Genomic DNA, 17,781 nt, shown 5'->3' with positions numbered 1-17,781 from the left:
AATCAAAATGATAGGCCAATGATGTGGCTCCATGGGTAAAGGCACTTGCAGTGCAAGCTTGGTAGCTTAAGATTAATCCTCAGCTCTCAAACATGTCCTCTCATCTCCATATGTGCACTGTGACATGTGTGTCCTTACACATACACACTAATAATAAATTTCATTTTTATTGATGATGGGATGAAAGTAAAAACTATGAGTTGTTGGATTTTCTGTGGAAGAATACACTGGTTTTAAGATATCATTCTTTACAATTTCAGTCAAACTACAAGACAATTTTAGCTGAAAGGAAATGTAAGTCTTGGGTAGCAATTTAAAAGTAAAATTTTGGACCAACTGCAATTTGGCATTAACTTCTTCCAAAATGTTTTACTATTACTCTCAGGGCATCTTGGTTATAATCAAAATGACTTATAGTTTACAAAGCACATGGGCATTCTTTTGAAGGAAACATACAAAAATAATTGAGCTATTGTTTCAGGGAATAAAAAGAATCAAGTGATAAATCAACTGGGCTGTATGTATAAATGACAGTGACACAGCTAAATGAGTCACAACTGACCACTACAGGCCAACTATAGCCTAGATAGAAGGCTAGAAATCAGTTAGCTGTCAGAGAACAGCTATTAGCTGTTAGAGATTCTTACAAGCATCTCTAAAGTGTTTGAAGGCAGGAACAAAACTCTGTGACTACAATTGGCCACAAAGAGCCAGAGCAGCAACTAAACCTTATTTTGCTGCAGTTCTGTAGCAATTATCACATTACATGAGACAAAGGCTATTGCAACTTCAAATATGAGACTACTGCTGTGTAGGGAAAGTATGAACTCTGTTCTTCAATACTAATGAAGTAGAATCCTTCTTAGGTGTTGTGTTCAGTGTGGTAGAATAACTAAACTATATATCAGATATGATATAATAGAACATTATAAAAGTCAAAAAAAGGGGAAAAATTAAGTGTTTTTTGTTTTTTTTTAATGACTAAGGCTGTGGATGTAGCTGAGTCGGTAGAGTACTTATTTTGCAACTCAAAGCCCTGAATTCAGGCTCAGTTGTTAAGAGTACTGACTGCTCTTCCAGAGGTCCTGAGTTCAATTCCCCGCAACTACATGGTGGCTCACAACCATCTGTAATGGGATCTGATGTACTCTTCTAGTGTGTGTCTAAAGACAGCTGTAGTGTACTCATATAAATAAAACAATAGATGAATCTTTAAAAACAAACAAACAAACAAACAAAAAAACCCAACGCCCTGAATTCAATCTCCAGATCTGCATAAATGAGTACAGGCCTGCAATCCCAGCCTTCAGAGGTAGAGACAGAAGAAACAGAAGTTCAAGACCATCTGGCTACTAATAAGTTCATGATCACGTCAGGATACCTGAGACCCTGTCTCAAAAATAAATAAACTATAAACCATGAAGAAAAGCATTGGAGACTGTAATCCCAAACCCGGGGAGGCTCAGGCTACACTGGGCTACAATGTTGAAATCTTGTCTCAAGTGTAAACAAACAACCACAAAGACTAGGAGGAGGAGGAGGAGAAGAAAGAAAGAAAGAAAGAAAGAAAGAAAGAAAGAAAGAAAGAAAGAAAGAAAGAAAGGAAGAAAGGAAGGAAGAAAGAAAGAACAGAGGGAGGGAGGGAGGGGAAAAGGACAGGAAGGAAAGAAAAAAGGAAGGAAGGAAGGAAGGAAGAAAGAAAGAGAGAGAGAGAGAAAGAAAGAAAGAAAGAAAGAAAGAAAGAAAGAAAGAAAGAAAGAAAGAAAGAAAGAAAGAAAGAGGGAAAACACACACACACACAGAGAGAGAGAGAGAGAGAGAGAGAGAGAGAGGTGAAGGTAGACTGTAACAACCCAGCTAATTTTTCCCAAAAGCCCAAGCCTTGTGCTTTTGGGGATTGTGACATCTGGGCATTGAAGGAGAGAGACAGATTGGTAACCATTGTGACACATGGGTAGTAGAAGAGGACAGAGGAAGGTTATGGACCTCTCCCTCATACCTTTGCCTGAGACCAGAAGAGCAGCTGCTTTACCAAAGTTGTAGAGACTGGTGCCCAGGAACCTAGTGCAGAGCTGACCTGTCACCGTGATGACAACAGCATCTTGTATCTTTCCGTCTCAAGCTATCCAACAGGATAACATCTATGGTCTCTCTCAAATAACTACCGGTCTTTTTATTAGTAACTCTGCGGTAGCTAACGACAAGCTCACCTTGTCCAACAACCGTATCACTACGATCATCAATGTCTCTGCAGAAGTAGTGAATACGTTCTTTGAAGATATTCAGTATGTGCAAGTGCCGGTGAGCGATGCTCCTAATTCTTACCTCTATGACTTTTTCGACCCCATAGCTGATCACATCCGCGGCGTGGAAATGAGAAGTGGCCGCACGCTGTTACACTGTGCCGCAGGAGTGAGCCGCTCAGCAACTCTCTGCCTTGCCTATCTCATGAAATACCACAACATGACCCTGCTGGATGCACACACATGGACCAAGACCTGCCGCCCCATCATCCGTCCCAACAATGGCTTTTGGGAACAACTGATTCATTACGAGTTCAAGCTGTTTAGTAGGAATACTGTTCACATGATCTACTCTCCTATGGGTCTGATTCCTAACATCTATGAAAAGGAGGCCTATTTAATGGAGCTAATGTAATCCACCCATCCTCTCCCCTGATTGGATCCTACATCAAGATAAAAACAATGACCTTGGACCTATGGTTGGTTTAAAAACAGAAAGAGGGGGGAAAACCTTGTGGATGGTATAAGACAGGGGAGAGAAGGGATTGGAATTTTTAATTATCATATCTTCAAATAAAGCTGAATGCAAAATGATGAATGTTTCTAAATCTTATCTTCAAAAAGTAAAATTTAGTAAATGGAAGATGGTGAGATGTTTCTTACCTCTTAAGGAACAGGTCAGGCTGCTGGGACCTGACAGAAGGCAGGGGGTGGGAGTGGACATGAGATGGGGAAAGATGTGGATGTAGGTATGAGGTAGAGAGGCAGGGCAGGGGAAAAGTTGTGTCGGGGGGGTGGTGGTGGTGCTAGAGATGTTAGGCAGAGTGTGGGAAGGTAGAAATGTCAGGGGGTGACTTAAGGGTCTGGGGAGTGGCAGAAAAAGGCTGGGATTTTGAGGAAGAGGTATACTGAGGTGGGAAAGAATAAGGGTAGGAGGACTGTGCAAAGTATAGTTACATTCAGGTGGGGAGGTAGGGAAGGAAGGGGGAAGAGAAAGTTGTATTATGAGGTAGGAGTATGGGGAGGTAATGGAAGGTGGGGGAGGGGAGAGGTGGAATGTGGAGGTAGTAGTGTGTACAGGTGGAAGGTAGAGGAAGGTGGGGCAGGTCTAAAATGGGGGGTTGGGAAGAAGGGAAGTAGTTAAGATGGTAGTGAACTAGCTGTGAGGTAGTAATGTGGGAGAGTCGGGCCAGCAGCAGGCTCTGCTCAGCTTAAACAGACCTGCCAATAGCATCATGTGCTTACAGAAGAAGAGATCTTGAGCCCTGCCTGGACTGAATACCCTGAGAGTAAATCCTTTTTACACTCCAACTATTAATTAGAGCCTTTGATATTATAACACCTCAAGTGAGTAATAAGCTACTGGATAAATGCTTCCAAGGCCTTCACACCAGGCTCTGAGGCCTCAGTAAATCTCACACCATCCCTGTCTGGCCTTTTAACTCCAATTACCCAACTCTTATTTTCTAGATTAGATTCATGTCATGATGTCAAAGGCTCTGACTTTTAGTTGGACACAGGACCTCAGGGATTCCTCTCATGGACCCTGACTTGTGTCTTAGGGTTTCTATTGATGCAGTGAAATACTATGACCAAAAAAACAAGTTGGGGAAGAAATTGCTTATTGGGCTTGCAATTTCACATTGCAATCCCTCACTGAAGGAAGCCAGGACAGGAAATCAAACAGGGCAGAAACCTAAAAGCAGGAGCTGATGCAGGGGTCAAGAAATAGTGCTGCTTGCTGACTTGCTCCCTGTGTCTTGCTTAGCCTGCTTTCTTATAGAACTTAGGACCACCAGTCCAAGGATGGCACTACCCATGTCAATCCCCAATTAAGAAAATGCTGTACATACTGACTAATCATAATAAGCCACCATAAGGGCAGGCAAATGGGTCACTAGGCCAAAGATAGTAACCCTATGCAACCAACCAATGCCTGAAAAGGTTACTTGCTACACCAATGAGAATAAACCAGCTAGCCCTGTTGCCTAAATCTGCCCCTTACAACGTATAAAAAGTGTGTTTTTTCTTTGTTCTGGGTCTCTCCTCTGGTCTGCGTGCGGAGAGGAGGGTCCCCAAAGCATTGGATCAATAAAAAATATCTTACAGTTTGCAGCAATGGTGATCTCTGTGGTCTTTGTGAGTGAGGGTCTTTTGATGGACTCCAACAATCCTACTACCACAAATGGTGGGAGGATGCATCAGATGAAAGCCACTGCTTTAGACTGTGTTTCTTTGGGGGGGTTGTTTTGTTTTTTGTTTTTCAAGACAGGATTTCTCTGTGTAGCCCTGGCTGTCATGGAACTCACTTTGTAGACCAGGCTGGCCTCAAACTCAGAAATCTGTCTGCCTCTGCCTCTGCCTCCCGAGTGTGACACCACACCCGGCTGACAGTGTTTCTTTTTATGAATGGAAAACAAAAAACAAAAATAGGTTCACAGAAATCATGGCTGAATGTGGCAGAATCCCAATCACATAACTTTTCTGGCAGGAACCAAGTCAGGAAACTTCCTTACACGTATTGTTGAAAAGAAAATTATTTGAGTGTAAGTGTGTATGCCCATTTTTAGAATCTTAAATATTCCATGAAATGAACTTGTTATGCCCAGGCCTTGGGATCCCCAGGAGAATTCCAACAATTGCCAACCTTACGTAATATAACAAAAGAGCCTTTATTCAGACCCTGATTGCAAACCTTCCCCCACTGTGCAGGTTAGGAATTCTATGCTCAAATCTAGGAGCTGGGAGTTTTTATAAACACATATGTGCATAAGCAGGAATCCTTGGGCTTTGGGGTTATGTGTCAGGGAGATGACATACTGTTTGTTCAGACGGCAGAGAGGAATTGTGCAGCTGGGAGGGGTCTCCTATGACCTGGGTGCTATCAGGATCTAGTGTGTTTTTACAAACTGATCACAGCTGTCTGGGAACACATAATTGCCGTTCTCTCACAGCCAAAAAGTGGGGCACTTATCTTTTCAAGAATGTTTGGCTTGTTTTTTCTCAAAAACAGGAGCTGTCTAGTTATCAATCAGGGAGGATCCCAGCCTTAATCTTAATATGGCTATATGGAGGCTGGGATATGTATTCCCAAAGCAAGCATCTGCAACTCCTGCCACCTCTTGGGGGGGGGGAGGTCGTTAGGAAGTGCCACCATCAAAAGGGGGATTGCAATGTTTTGGTGCCAGTTTGGGCTCTCTCTGTTTGTTCCCTCCAAAAGGCTGGTGGCATTTCTGCAGAGAAAAGGGGTGGGGTGGGGTGGGGATGGAGCTCTGCACAACTGGCAGGAAAGTGTAGAGGCAAGCTTCCTACATCTCTTCAAATTCTTTGAGGATATACTGTGCTAGGAGTTGTAACAATGCATTGATCTAGATACAACCAGAACTGTAACCAAGCTACCAAACAGTTCCAAGCCTCAAAACCCATTTTCATCATTCTTCTCTGCAGCCAGCAGAAGCTAGCCTCTGGCAAATGCTGATCTGTTTCCTTCCCTGTAGATATTCTTTGAACTAAATGTCACATAAATGGAACCATGTGGATGTGGTCTCTGAAGAGTGACTTTCATTCAGTACAATGTCTGTAAGAGTCACTCATATTGTGCTCCATAGTGTGGATGTATCAGGGTTGGTTTTTTATCAGGATATAAGGATATTAGGAGTCTATATCAGAATATTCTATATAAGGATATGAGGCTTTATATTATATTCCTAGGAAATACTATAACAAAATACCAAAGAAAAGTGTGCAAAAAGTGTGCCTTAAAATAACAGTAATTTATTTTCTTATAGTCCTAAGGCCAAAAGTCCTAAATAAGGATATTGGCAGGGTCACACTTCCTGTGAAACCTGTATGGGTGAGTCTTTAATTGTCTGTGGTGATACCAGCACACATTCCTTTGTTTAATTCATTACTCCAATTTCTGCTTTGTCACATGGCTATCTTTCTTATGTCCACATCCATCTTCCTTCTGTGTATATCTGTGTTCATGTTTTTTTCTCTCTCTCTCTCTCTCTCTTTTTTATTCAGCGAGAATATTTAATGTGAAAAATTGAGGCTTTTGCTATAGATGTGTTTGCTGTTAGTGTGTTTTGATTATAGATGGCTTAATGCCCTAGACCATGCCGGGAATTCACCTAAAATTACTTGTGTAAAATTCCCAAATGTTTGAATTCCCAAATCCAGTGGCCCAGGAATTTCAGATAAGTGACGGAAGACTTTACAGCAACACCTCTGTTTGGTGTCCTAGTGATTTTCTTTTTACCCTGCCTCCTACTGAGCTAGAAAGCTGTTTTTTTGTTTTTTTTTTTTTCTTTTGCAACGTGCAAAGGGCATTGATTAAGGCTCTGACCTAAGGTAAGTCTGCAGGCAGTTTTAGGCCTTGGATATTCTGGGAGTGTATCCTTTATGGACTGGCCCATTGCTACAAGCACCACTTCATTCTTGCTATTCCAGAGTTAGGGGGGCAGAGTTTGGAGTAGAAGATTCTCCCAGAGGAGGGCATAGGTCCTCTGATAGGAGAACTGGACCCTTCCATGTGCAGGGAAAAACAGGTTGACTCTTACAAGTATGTAGGCTTCTCTCCAGATTTTGCCCTGAGAATTGAGCATTAGGGTTCAAGGAATTGGCACTTCCTGTTGCAGAGGATCTTAGCTTTGGGTAAGGCCTGTGGATTACATTTTTGTGAGTCTTTGGCCTTCTCATTCCAGGTTGCAGTGTGTGCTGTAAATCTTCCTCAAATCAGCTTCAGAATCTGTGCTGACTAGCCAAGCTTTCTTTTCCTGCCCTTGGTGTTTCTAAGAAGAATCTGTATGACTTTGAAATTGAATACCTGGTAAAGAAGGCCAAGCAGAGGCAGGCACTGCAGTGTTGAGAACAAGAGTTCAATGCCAAATGCAGTCACCTGGGGTGGAACACCATGGAGAATGAGGTAGACCTGGATGGCCCTCCAAGATCCTTTTTCTATATCAATGAGTATTGAGTTGGTGAGGGTATCACCCTCAACCAGGTAGTGAAAGACCAGGAAAAATTCAGACCCCCTAGCAAACAGAGTAAAGCCAAGAATGTAGGTTAGCCGGTTCAGTGACCCTGTTCCAGGAACTGGCTGACCACAAAAGTTAGATTAAAAATTTGAGAACAATCTTGAAAAGCAGGGAGTTTCCCCTTGTGATTTTTAATTCCCCCTTGTGATTTTTCACTGGTATTTTTGGTATTTTCCAATAATGCCCTCCCTACCCCCTTGGGTTGTGGTTTCTTTCGTTAAATGCCCCCTCTTCCAGCTACTCAGGGTCGAACTCGTCTACCCCTGCGTGGGATACGAGTCGGCCCCAGCGCGCTGGTTCCTATCAATTAACCTCGTGTGATTGCAGCAAGGACAGTCTCTTGTGAGTTCTTGGGGGGGGGGGGGTTGTGTCATCCTGAGACTTGAGTGAGGGTCTCCCCTCTTTGGGGGTCTTTCAGTAGCTGTTGTCTATGAGTGCCAGGACTGTCTGTTGGCATCAACTGGAGGCTGTTGCCCTGGAGCATCCCTGCACAAATTTGCCTACAATGACCAATGTGGAGAACCTTACTAGGCAAGAATCTGACATTAGGCCAAGACAAAGAAGTAAGTTCAAGCAGGAATCTGCCATTAGGGCATGACAAGGAAGTAAGTTCAGGCAGAAATCTCACTTTAGGTTAGAATAAGGAAGTAAGTTCAGGCAGGAATCTTAATCTTAGGGTGGAACAAAAGAAGTAGGCTTCAGGCAAGAATAAGATTTTGGCCTTGGACAAGGAAGTGGGGTTCAGATATTTTGGTCATTCTGACAAGCCTTCAAAAACAACGGTCATGGGAGTAATCACAGGACTTTGCTTATTGCCTTGCTTGTTCCTCATTGTACTGCCCGCCCTTAATTTTTACATGTAATTAAAATGGTATAAAAGCAGATTGGGAAAAAATAAACCTGCCTCAGTCTCAGAATTGGCTGGGGTCATGCTACAATGTTGTCTAATTGTCTTATTTTTTTTCTTTTTAATCCTCACTCCTGTGCTGGAGAACCTGTTGACTGATTGAGCTGACTTGGTCAGACCAAGGCCAGGTGTGACTGAAAGCTGAGCAGCCCATCTACAACTCCTGCTGTTGCTGTGGCTATGACTGCCCAAACTGTGTAGTCCAGAAAGGCATCTGCTACGACTTCTGCATCATCTCCACCGATGATGGCCAAGGCTGGTGTGTCCGTACGCTTCTCATTTCTCTCTATATTTGATGGGTACTTCGAGGTTGTAAACTAACACTCTCTCTCTTGCACACACACACACACACACACACACACACACACACACACACACACATCTCTATATGTTTATATGCTTTGGTTTGGGTTCCCTTGTGCTATATAGTCTATGCTCCAGTGGTCCATGCAATAGACTCTAGTTTGGTCTATCTCCAGCGTGGGCTATTAAGGGCCATTGTGGCCCTTTAAAAGGTAGGACCCTTTTGGAAATCCATAGGTTACTTAGATTATTCCCTTGAATGGTACGTTGACCTGGTTCTCTTCTGTTTCCTTGCTTGTGATGTAAGTAGTTTATTTCCCCTGCCATTACCCACATATGCTATGGTATACCACCCTCACCTGAGTCCCAAACAAATACAATCCCCTGATTCTGTAGTTAAGTCTCCTAAACTGTGCGCTAAATAAACCACATTTTTTCCCCCATTGTATCTTATCTCAGGTGTTTTGTTTTAGTGATGCTGCTTAATGCTTACTAAAGCATTCTGATGAATGCTGGCCAGTACAATATCTAGTACTTTTTCTTCATATGCTTAAAAAATTATCTTTATTTAGTAGGAATGGGAGTGAAAGGTGTGCCAGTGTGCAAATAAGGAGGATAGGAGATAACTTTTGGGTATTATCTCCTTCTACGATGTGGGACCTGGAGATCAAACACAGGCAAATACCTTTCTCAGCTGAGCCACTAATCTGTGGTCTTCATATATTTTGGTGATATGATAGTTTGGCACTAACTTCAAGACAATAAGTGTTTTATTTTTATCCATTATTAACATTAAATGAACTTCCTGTGTGGTTAATGGTTTTTGCTTGATCAAAATGACTAACTTATTGCCTTCCTCTTTTGGTTCTATATTTGTCTAATATCTTTGATTTTTAGTTTCTAATGTATTATGCAATTTCATTGCTATTCTTCATATGTTATATTAAATTTATTTCTGCTCTTTTCTTTATTTTCAGTTTGTTGGTGGTGAGTTTCCCCTTCCCCTTCCCTTTCCCTCCTCCTCCTCCTCCTCCTCTTCCTCCTCCTCCTCCTCCTTTTCTTCTTCTTCTTCTTCTTCTTCTTCTTCTTCTTCTTCTTCTTCTTCTTCTTCTTCTTCTTCTTCTTCTTCTTCTCCTTCTTCTTCTTTCTTCTTCTTCTAGAAAGCATTCCATTCTTCTAGTTGAAAGCAACTACCCAGAGAAAGGAGGTACTTTTATTTTGTGCTTCATATAGTTTTCTGTTCTCTGATTTCATAGTACTTTAGTAAGTACTCAGTTTTGACGGTTTGTTTGTTTGTTTGTTTGTTTGTTTGTTTGTTGGTCTCTATGTGTGTCTGTGTATGTATGTGTATGTATGTGCATGTGGGTTTTTTTGTTTTTGTTTTTTTTGTTTTTGTTTTTGTTTTTTTAGTTTTCTTTTCATTTTCTGGTAATCAACTAGCTTTCTGCTTTGGGTATACCACTCAGAGTTAGAAGGTGTCTTCTCTTCTCAATTAACCATCTATGAAAATACTCTCACAGACCTGACCAGGCATTGTTTCCTAGTTGATTCTCCATCTAATCAAGTTGACAGTGAAGATTTAAGCATCACAGCTTGACAGTGCTTCACTCCATGACACCTTATTTATGTGTATGTCAGTGATTGTGAATGTTCATGTGTGTGTGTGTGGGGGGGGGGGCTGTGTAAATGCATTTCCAGGCACATGTATATGATGACCAGAGAATAACTTCATGTGTCACCCTTAGGTATTCCACCTTCCTTTGTTGAGAAAGGGACTCATTGGCCAGGACCTCACCAATTAGGTTAAACTGGCAGGCCAGCAAGCTCTAGGAATCCTCTTGTCGTCACCTCCTCAGTGCTGGAACTACAAACACACATCACTACATCCAGCATTTTTTAAAATGAGTTCTATGGTCATTTTCATTCTTGAGGTTTGTTTTTTGTTTTTTTTTTTTTGTGTTTTTTTTTTTTATCACTTGGCTGTTGACATTAGATTATAAACTAATTTTCCAAGGAGTTGTCTTCTGAATTGGTGAGATGGCTTAGCAGGTAAAGGTGTTTTCTGTGTAAGCTAAATGACTTGAGTTCAAGTCCAGAATTTACATAAATAGGGAAGGAAAGAACAAACTCCACATAGTTATCTTCTAGCCTATAGACAGACAGACAGAAACAGACAGACAAATACACACACACATACACACACGCACATGCACAGGCATAGGCACAGGCACATACATGCACACACCCTCGCATGTGCACTCTTGTGCACATACACACACTGACAAATTTTGAAAAGAAAATATTTACAAGATGGTGTTATCTTTCACTCTCCTTCAAGTAGCAGGGTATATTTCTGGCATCTTTATATGTGAAATGAAGCTCACATGTATATTTTATTTGGGTGCCATAAAAATTTCCTAAATCAGGGAGATGATTTTTTTTTTAAAGATTTATTTATTATATGTAAGTACACTGTAGCTGTCTTCAGACACTCCAGAAGAGGGGGCCAGATCTCGTTACGGATGGTTGTGAGCCACCATGTGGTTGCTGGGATTTGAACTCTAGACCTTCGGAAGAGCAGTCGGGTGCTCTTACCCACTGAGCCATCTCACCAGCCCTGATTTTTTTTTTTTAAGGCTCCTTCTATTAGTTCTAACAAAGTATGTTTCTTTGGGTAGAGCAGGCTGGTGTTTCAGCTCAACCCAAGTATATTTTCTCTTTGGATTCCTTTTTTCTTATCATTTTCCATCACCCATTTCAGGAAGATGCTTTGGCTCTTAGATTGTTTAATAGGCTCAATCCACATATTAGTTCTCTTAAAAGGAATATTGCCGTTAGGTTAACTTGTTTGTTTATTGATGCCTATGGCATGCTAAATGACTTTGCAAACTCTTTCAGTATTTTCCATGGTAATGCTTCTGCGCCATCCTTTTTAAAATAGTGCCCATTCTCTCTCTCTCTCTCTCTCTCTCTCTCTCTCTCTCTCTCTCTCTCTCTCTCTCTCATGTGTTATAGTGCTCTTTATTAATTTAAAGAAGGATATGGGCTGGCATTCCCAGAGACATCAGTACCCAGTTGGTTCAGACAGTTCCTCTATTTGTTGACTAGGTCCTGATTTCTAGTGATATTAACATGATGTCTACAATCAGCTGATTGTGTCCCAAGAGACTCCAGACACATCACAGACATGGAGTATATAGGACTTGGCGGCCTCACTGGACATCATCATCATCAAAGAGATCTTCAAAATCATTTTTAAAAGTCTGCATGAACTGCCTTTTCATTGGCTGCCAAATCCATCAAGAGTCCAGAGCTACCTCCAGCCTCATCCAGGTCCACATAGGGCCCTGCACCCTCAGGGAACATCTCATTCACAGCGAGTTCCATCTCAACAAGCATGTTCATTCCCTTGATGTCTACAATATCACTGTTCTTGTAGATTCTCATGTATGTGGCAAAAGGAACAAGTCCATATTTCCTAAAAGGTCTAGAGAATATTTAGCAACAGCCTCTATTCTTTGTGTCTATCATTTGAGTTACTGGAAGATGACTGCTGTGGCTGAAAGTGTTTCTTAGCTTCTCTAAAACTATTTTCACCTATAGCTGTTTCATGTAGATTAACCAGAAAAGCAAATATTTTAAGTCCTTCAAACACAGTATTGACTCTTTAACATTTAAGTGGTACTGGTAATATTATAAATTGCTGAAGTACCAAGAGAAATTACTTAATTACCTTATCTGCCCCCCCACACCTAATTAAAATACTTAGTTTATCTCACTTGTATATTTTTGTCTCTCCACCATTTCTGTATCAGACCACCACTATTACTATGTCCTATCATAACATTCCGTACAATCAAGTAAAGGGTAGAATTTCATCCATAAAAACTGAACAGGCACTTTTAGACAAAACATTCCTTTGATTTAATTTTTTTTCATAGAATATATTTTGGTCATGTTGCTTTCATTCCTCAGCTCCCAGCTCCTCCCAGATTGTCTCTACTTCTTTCCCCACCCAACTTCTAGTTCTGTCTCTCTTTCCTTTCCCCTGCCTCCCTCCAAATAAACAAACAACAACATCAGCAAAAAACTAAGAAAACAAAACAAAGTAAACCCTCTCCATCAAGAAAAAAAAACAAAAGATGAAGTCAGTTTTCTGTTGGCCAACTGTTCCTGGGCATGGGGTTTGGTTGATACAAACAGTGATACTCTTGTTGTGTGTGATTTTAAAAAACACGCGATCGCTTTCCCAGGGCTGCACTCCAAGCTACACTCTGGGATCAGTCATAGGCGGTCTCATTCAGCTCAATTAGCTTGCTTCTGCCTTTTTTATTGACACAATCAAGAACCAATTAGGGAAACAACACCTCCCTCTACATACTCCATTGGGAGAACGGGGACTGATTTTTCATTTCTCTGTAGGTATCAATTACAAATAGCTTCTTGGTTAAAGATAGGATTCTGTGTTCAGTTGCCCTTCTCAGTGCTAGAAATTTTTCTGATTTGAAACTGCTGCAAGTTATGTGTGCTATTACAATCTCTGTGAGTTCATATGTTTATCAGTCCTGGTTTGTCTGGAAGACTGTTTCCTTGGAACCATTGATCACCTCTAGCTCTTATAATCTTTCTGCCTCCCCTTTTGCATAGATCCCTGAGCCTTGAAGAAAGGGATTTGATGAGGACATCCCACAAAAGGCTGAGTGCTCCAAAGTGTTTCTTTGAAAGAGTCTCTGCACATTGTCCAGTTGTGGTTTTCTGTTTTAGAGACATACATCTGCTGAAAGAAGAAGTAACTCTGATGAAGGTTGAATGAGGTACTTATTTATGGGTATAGTATTATGTCATTAAAAGTCATTTTATTGCTTTCTTTCTTTAGCAGAATAACAGTAGTAGGTTTTCCTCTTGGCTTATGACTTATATAGCCTCAGGTTCTTGGGCACTTTAGCAGTGTCAGGTATGGGTTCCATATAATAGAATGGACCTTAAAAGTTAAAAAAAAAACAAAAAAGGGGTTGGTTACTCCCATAACATCCATGCCATTATTGCACAAGTATACTTTGCAGGCAGGTCTCTATTGAGGGTTGGAGGGCTTGACGCTTGGTTATACTCCTGATTACTTTTTTCCTCTAGTAGCATACAAAGTACCTTCTACCTTCCACATCATGAATGCTGGTCAGTAGAGGTAAAGTTTCTAGCTAGGAACCAACTCTATTTCTCTGTGTTTGAGCACATAAGTCCATGATGTATTTAGCAATAAGGCCTTAACATACGGTTGTGTAGAGTAACCAATAGCCTTTGAGGGGAGGGAGTTTATGGAATCCCTTTGGCCAGGGACTCAACAAGAAGTAGCTTATTCCTGCAACTGGAGGTTTTATTTGGTGGCATATGATCAGAAAACAGATTCTTAAAATTGCTTTGTTTTTAAATTATTTTCTTTTTAAAGGTTTAATCCAGGCTGGTCATAAGCTTACAACTCTTCCTTCTCCTCTTTAGCATGTGCCTACATGTATGTATCATCATGGTCAACTAACCGTTGATGAAAGGCTTTTAGCCCTAAGTATAGGCATACATTTTACATTTTTCTGCAATCTACTTTTTTTTTAATTATTCTCTTTTGTTTGTTTTGGTTTTTTTGTTGTTGTTGTTTGTTTGTTTTTTGAGACAGGGTTTCTCTGTGTAGCCCTGGCTGTCCTGGAACTCACTCTGTAGACCAGGCTGGCCTCTAACTCAGAAATCCACCTGCCTCTGCCTCAAGTGCTGGGATTAAAGCACCACCACGCCCAACTTGCAATCTACTTTTAATAAGGGTTCAAACTGTCTTCTAGCCCACCACCCAGCAGAGGTAGTGGAAGAGTAAAGTTATTAGGATATGGAAGAAGTGGACATGTTCAGCAATAGTTCTTTGGGGTGAACTTGATCTTCTTTCTCAGCAGTTCAGTCTCCAAACACCAAATATGGTTCAGCAGCTACAGACCAGTCATCTAGTCAGGCAGACAACAAGCAGCTGTAGTTCAATCCTGGAGAAACTGCAAGGCTCTCCAACCAACCTGAGGTGAAGCTGTGGAACCTAACGAGCAGTTCTTAGGCAAGTTTCTCGCAGTTACCACAAGTTGAGCTCAATAATGCTATGTAAGGCAAATGGATATATGCATGTCTTTAGTGAAGAATAGCAAAATGGAGCAAACCAAACCAAGGCTCAGTGCTCTTCTCCCAGTGTCTGTGGGGTCGTATTTATATTCCTTCATCATGGATCCTTTCACGTGTCTGCTATAGCAAAGCATCCTTTCACCTGTGTTTGCTTCAGGAAAATAGTCTTTCACATGTTTGCTTTAGCAAGACATCCTTTCACCTGTGTGCTTCAGCAAAACATCATTTGACCTAACTGACTTTCCAAAGAAACTAGAAGTTTCCACTTCACCTAAGTTTCTTTTTTCTGGACACATTCTTTTGGCTCTTATAATCAAACACAATTTAACTATATATTTTCCCTTATTTGGTTAAGAAATAAGCCACTCCGAATTCATTTGTTGAGGTAATTTCATGAAGAAATCTTCTGTGATGAAATATTATACAAAAATTTTAATTCTTCACATTGTTATTTTGTTCACATTGTGATGAATGCTTTGTCTGTCAATGTTGACTTATTTTATATTCTTTGTACTTCACTCATTGTTTTTAATCTACTGTCTTTCAGGGCCTGTTGATCAGTCCCTCCAAAAGCCAATATCTTGCCTAATATTAGGGATTAAACTGAGGACCTTAATCATGGTATGTGCTCTATCACTGAGCTGTGAACCATATCCAGAAAATCTCCAGTTTAAAGTAAAAGCACTAGAACCACCAATAACTCTATGGTGATGGTTATTATTTCTTAGCATAAGTTATTTTAATAGTTTTATATAACTTTTCATGTGATACTTTAGCCTGTCACTGTAGAGTCACAGTATTGCTTCATCTTCCAACTTCATTTATATTCTTCCTTGTCTTGGCCATAGCTATTTTCAACTTCTTTTTAAAAACACTTTAAAAATTATTACTATTTTAGTATATATGGGTTTTTTTCCTGTGCATAACATGTGTGCAGGCACAGAGGCCAGAAAAATGCATTGAATTTTCCAGAACTAAAGTTACAGATGGTTGTGAGCCACAATGTAGATGCCAGAAGTTGAACTCAGGTCCTATGGAGCAAATGCTCTTAACTACTGAGCCCCAGGCCTCATTCTCAACTTTTTGAATTAATCATAATTTCCATAATTTTAGGTGTTTGTACTGGTTCTGGTCCGCACGCAACTCTTTCCCTTACAGCCCAGCTCCTACCATTTTAATTTCCATTCACTATGTGACTTCTTTTATCTAGGTTAACAAAGATGTTTCTTCTAAAAAAAAATCCTTTAAAAATTATTTTAAAAAAAATCCTTACTAGCCTTTGTTGGATTGTCAATTTGTGTGGGATTATTTTTCTGTTTTAGACCAAATGTATGCTCCTTTATTTTGTATAAATATAAATTATGGGACACCTAGCCCATCCCTCCAATTCAGTATGTTCCCTGCTTTAGCTGGGGGAACAGCAATTCTTTTTTTTTTTCCCCTGAAGCTTCTTTCTCTGCTGATACTTTCTAGTTTTTCATTATTTCAAGTGGGTTTATAATAGGTTATTGAAGCATTTTATGATGACTGCTTCAAAATCTTTGCCAGATAATTCAAATATCTAAACTGTCTTACTGTTTGCATTTATTGATCACATTTTCTCACTTTCTCACTTAAGATTAACCTGAGTTTGAAAAATTGAAACCTGAACTTTTATGACTAAGGATCTTGTATAAATCTTTCCTTTTATAGGGAACCTCTGCTTGCACTAGTGTTGGGTAGAGTCCCTGTCTCCTTCATGCCCTATGTTGGTTGTAGTTGGTTCCCCAGTTTTTAATGACAATGATTGGAGAGGCAGTGTCTTCTGGTCATTGCTTCATGAGGATGGGAATAGGTATTGGGGCTGGAGAAATGGCTCAGCAGCTAAGAGCACTGGCTGTTTGCTCTTCCAGAGGTCCTGTGTTCAATTCCCAGCAACCACATGGTGGCTCACAATTATCTGTAATGGGATCTGATGCTCTCTTCTGGTGTGTCTGAAGACAGCTACAGTGCACTCATATAAATGAAATAAATAAATCTTTAAAAAAAGAAAGAAATTATTGGTCGCCCATATTGCTTCCACTGACAAACTGGGGGTTGTAGAAGTAGTGAAAATCCTGACTTGCCACTAGATCTTCTCTGACATTAATTCAGGGGAGGGCAAATGACCCTTCATAAAAGCTGAGTGGGGTGAGTGTACATTAAGCCTGATAAGGTAAAGCAGAAATTACCAATCCATTCTTACAACTGAAGATTTATAGTGGCTCCTTATCTCAGTATAACCTTAGCCCATTTTTCATTCTTCCATCAGTTGGATAATCTTTTCTAGAAAATACTGTTATATATATATTTATTCACCTAATCTTTTCTAGAAAATACTGTTTTGTATATATTTATTCACCTATTGTGTGTGTGTGTGTTTGTGTGTGTGTGTTTGTGTGTGTGTGTATAGTTCAGAGGACAACTTCTAGGAGTTGGTTCTCTCCTTCTGCCTGTGAGTTTCAGGGATCACTCAGGTAGTATCAAGCTCCTTTACTCACTGAGCAATGTCACCATTGGGTAATCTTTATGATTATTATGGGAATAACTGGTGAAATTTCTTGAACTTATTTTTGATCTTGACTTAAATGACTATTTTTTTGTTGTAGTTTTTTTTTGGGATAGGATCTTATGTACCCCAGGCTGATCTTTAACTACTGACCATACCACCATTTCTGGCTCCCAAATGCTGGGATGATAAGCAAAGATAGCTTTATTTAGACTAGATGAAACATGCCTGTTAATGTGAGTTTCTATTATTTGTATAGTTTCTATAGTACTAACATTAACAATTAACTATATTTTTCTTTCTTTCTTTCTTTCTTTCTTTCTTTCTTTCTTTCTTTTTTTTTTTTTTTTTGAGAGAGGGACTATATTTTTCTAAATGCTTAAATGCTTTAGGTTAAGTATTTGGTTATTTAAAATAGGTTAAATTTATTCTCTTGTAACTGGTTTTATATTGATGGAACTTACACCATGTGTAATACTGCTTCAAATATACATGAAGTAGTCCATAAACTTTTATATCGTTTTAAAATATCGATTTACCTGTGCAAGTTTTATAGGTTGGCAAATTCAGATTAAATTTTCTCCAGGTTTATTTTGTTTGTTTGTTTGTTTGTTG

The 17,781-nt window shown here is 40.0% G+C and overlaps 1 protein-coding gene and 1 pseudogene across 1 annotated transcript; one reads left to right on the top strand and one right to left on the bottom strand.

Annotated features, from left to right (window-relative positions):
• Positions 1-2,018: 2,018 nt before the first annotated feature.
• On the top strand, positions 2,019-2,786 carry Dusp21 (dual specificity phosphatase 21). The gene has a single exon (XM_021153930.2). The coding sequence runs from the start codon at positions 2,089-2,091 to the stop codon at positions 2,656-2,658; it is 570 nt and encodes a 189-aa protein (XP_021009589.1). The 5' UTR covers positions 2,019-2,088; the 3' UTR covers positions 2,659-2,786.
• Positions 2,787-11,704: 8,918 nt separating this feature from the next.
• Positions 11,705-11,879, bottom strand: LOC110287555 (COP9 signalosome complex subunit 9 pseudogene; annotated as a pseudogene).
• Positions 11,880-17,781: the final 5,902 nt, after the last annotated feature.

Source organism: Mus caroli, unplaced genomic scaffold, assembly GCF_978045245.1.
Source record: "Mus caroli unplaced genomic scaffold, Mus_caroli_1 scaffold_5, whole genome shotgun sequence".
NCBI lineage: Eukaryota > Metazoa > Chordata > Mammalia > Rodentia > Muridae > Mus > Mus caroli.
Note: the sequence above shows the minus strand (reverse complement) of the source record. Positions and strands in the feature narration are given on the sequence as shown.

Excerpts from the sequence above, each read along its gene's own strand:
- Dusp21 (XM_021153930.2), top strand. The coding sequence starts at position 2,089 with ATGACAACAGCATCTTGTATCTTTCCGTCTCAAGCTATCCAACAGGAT.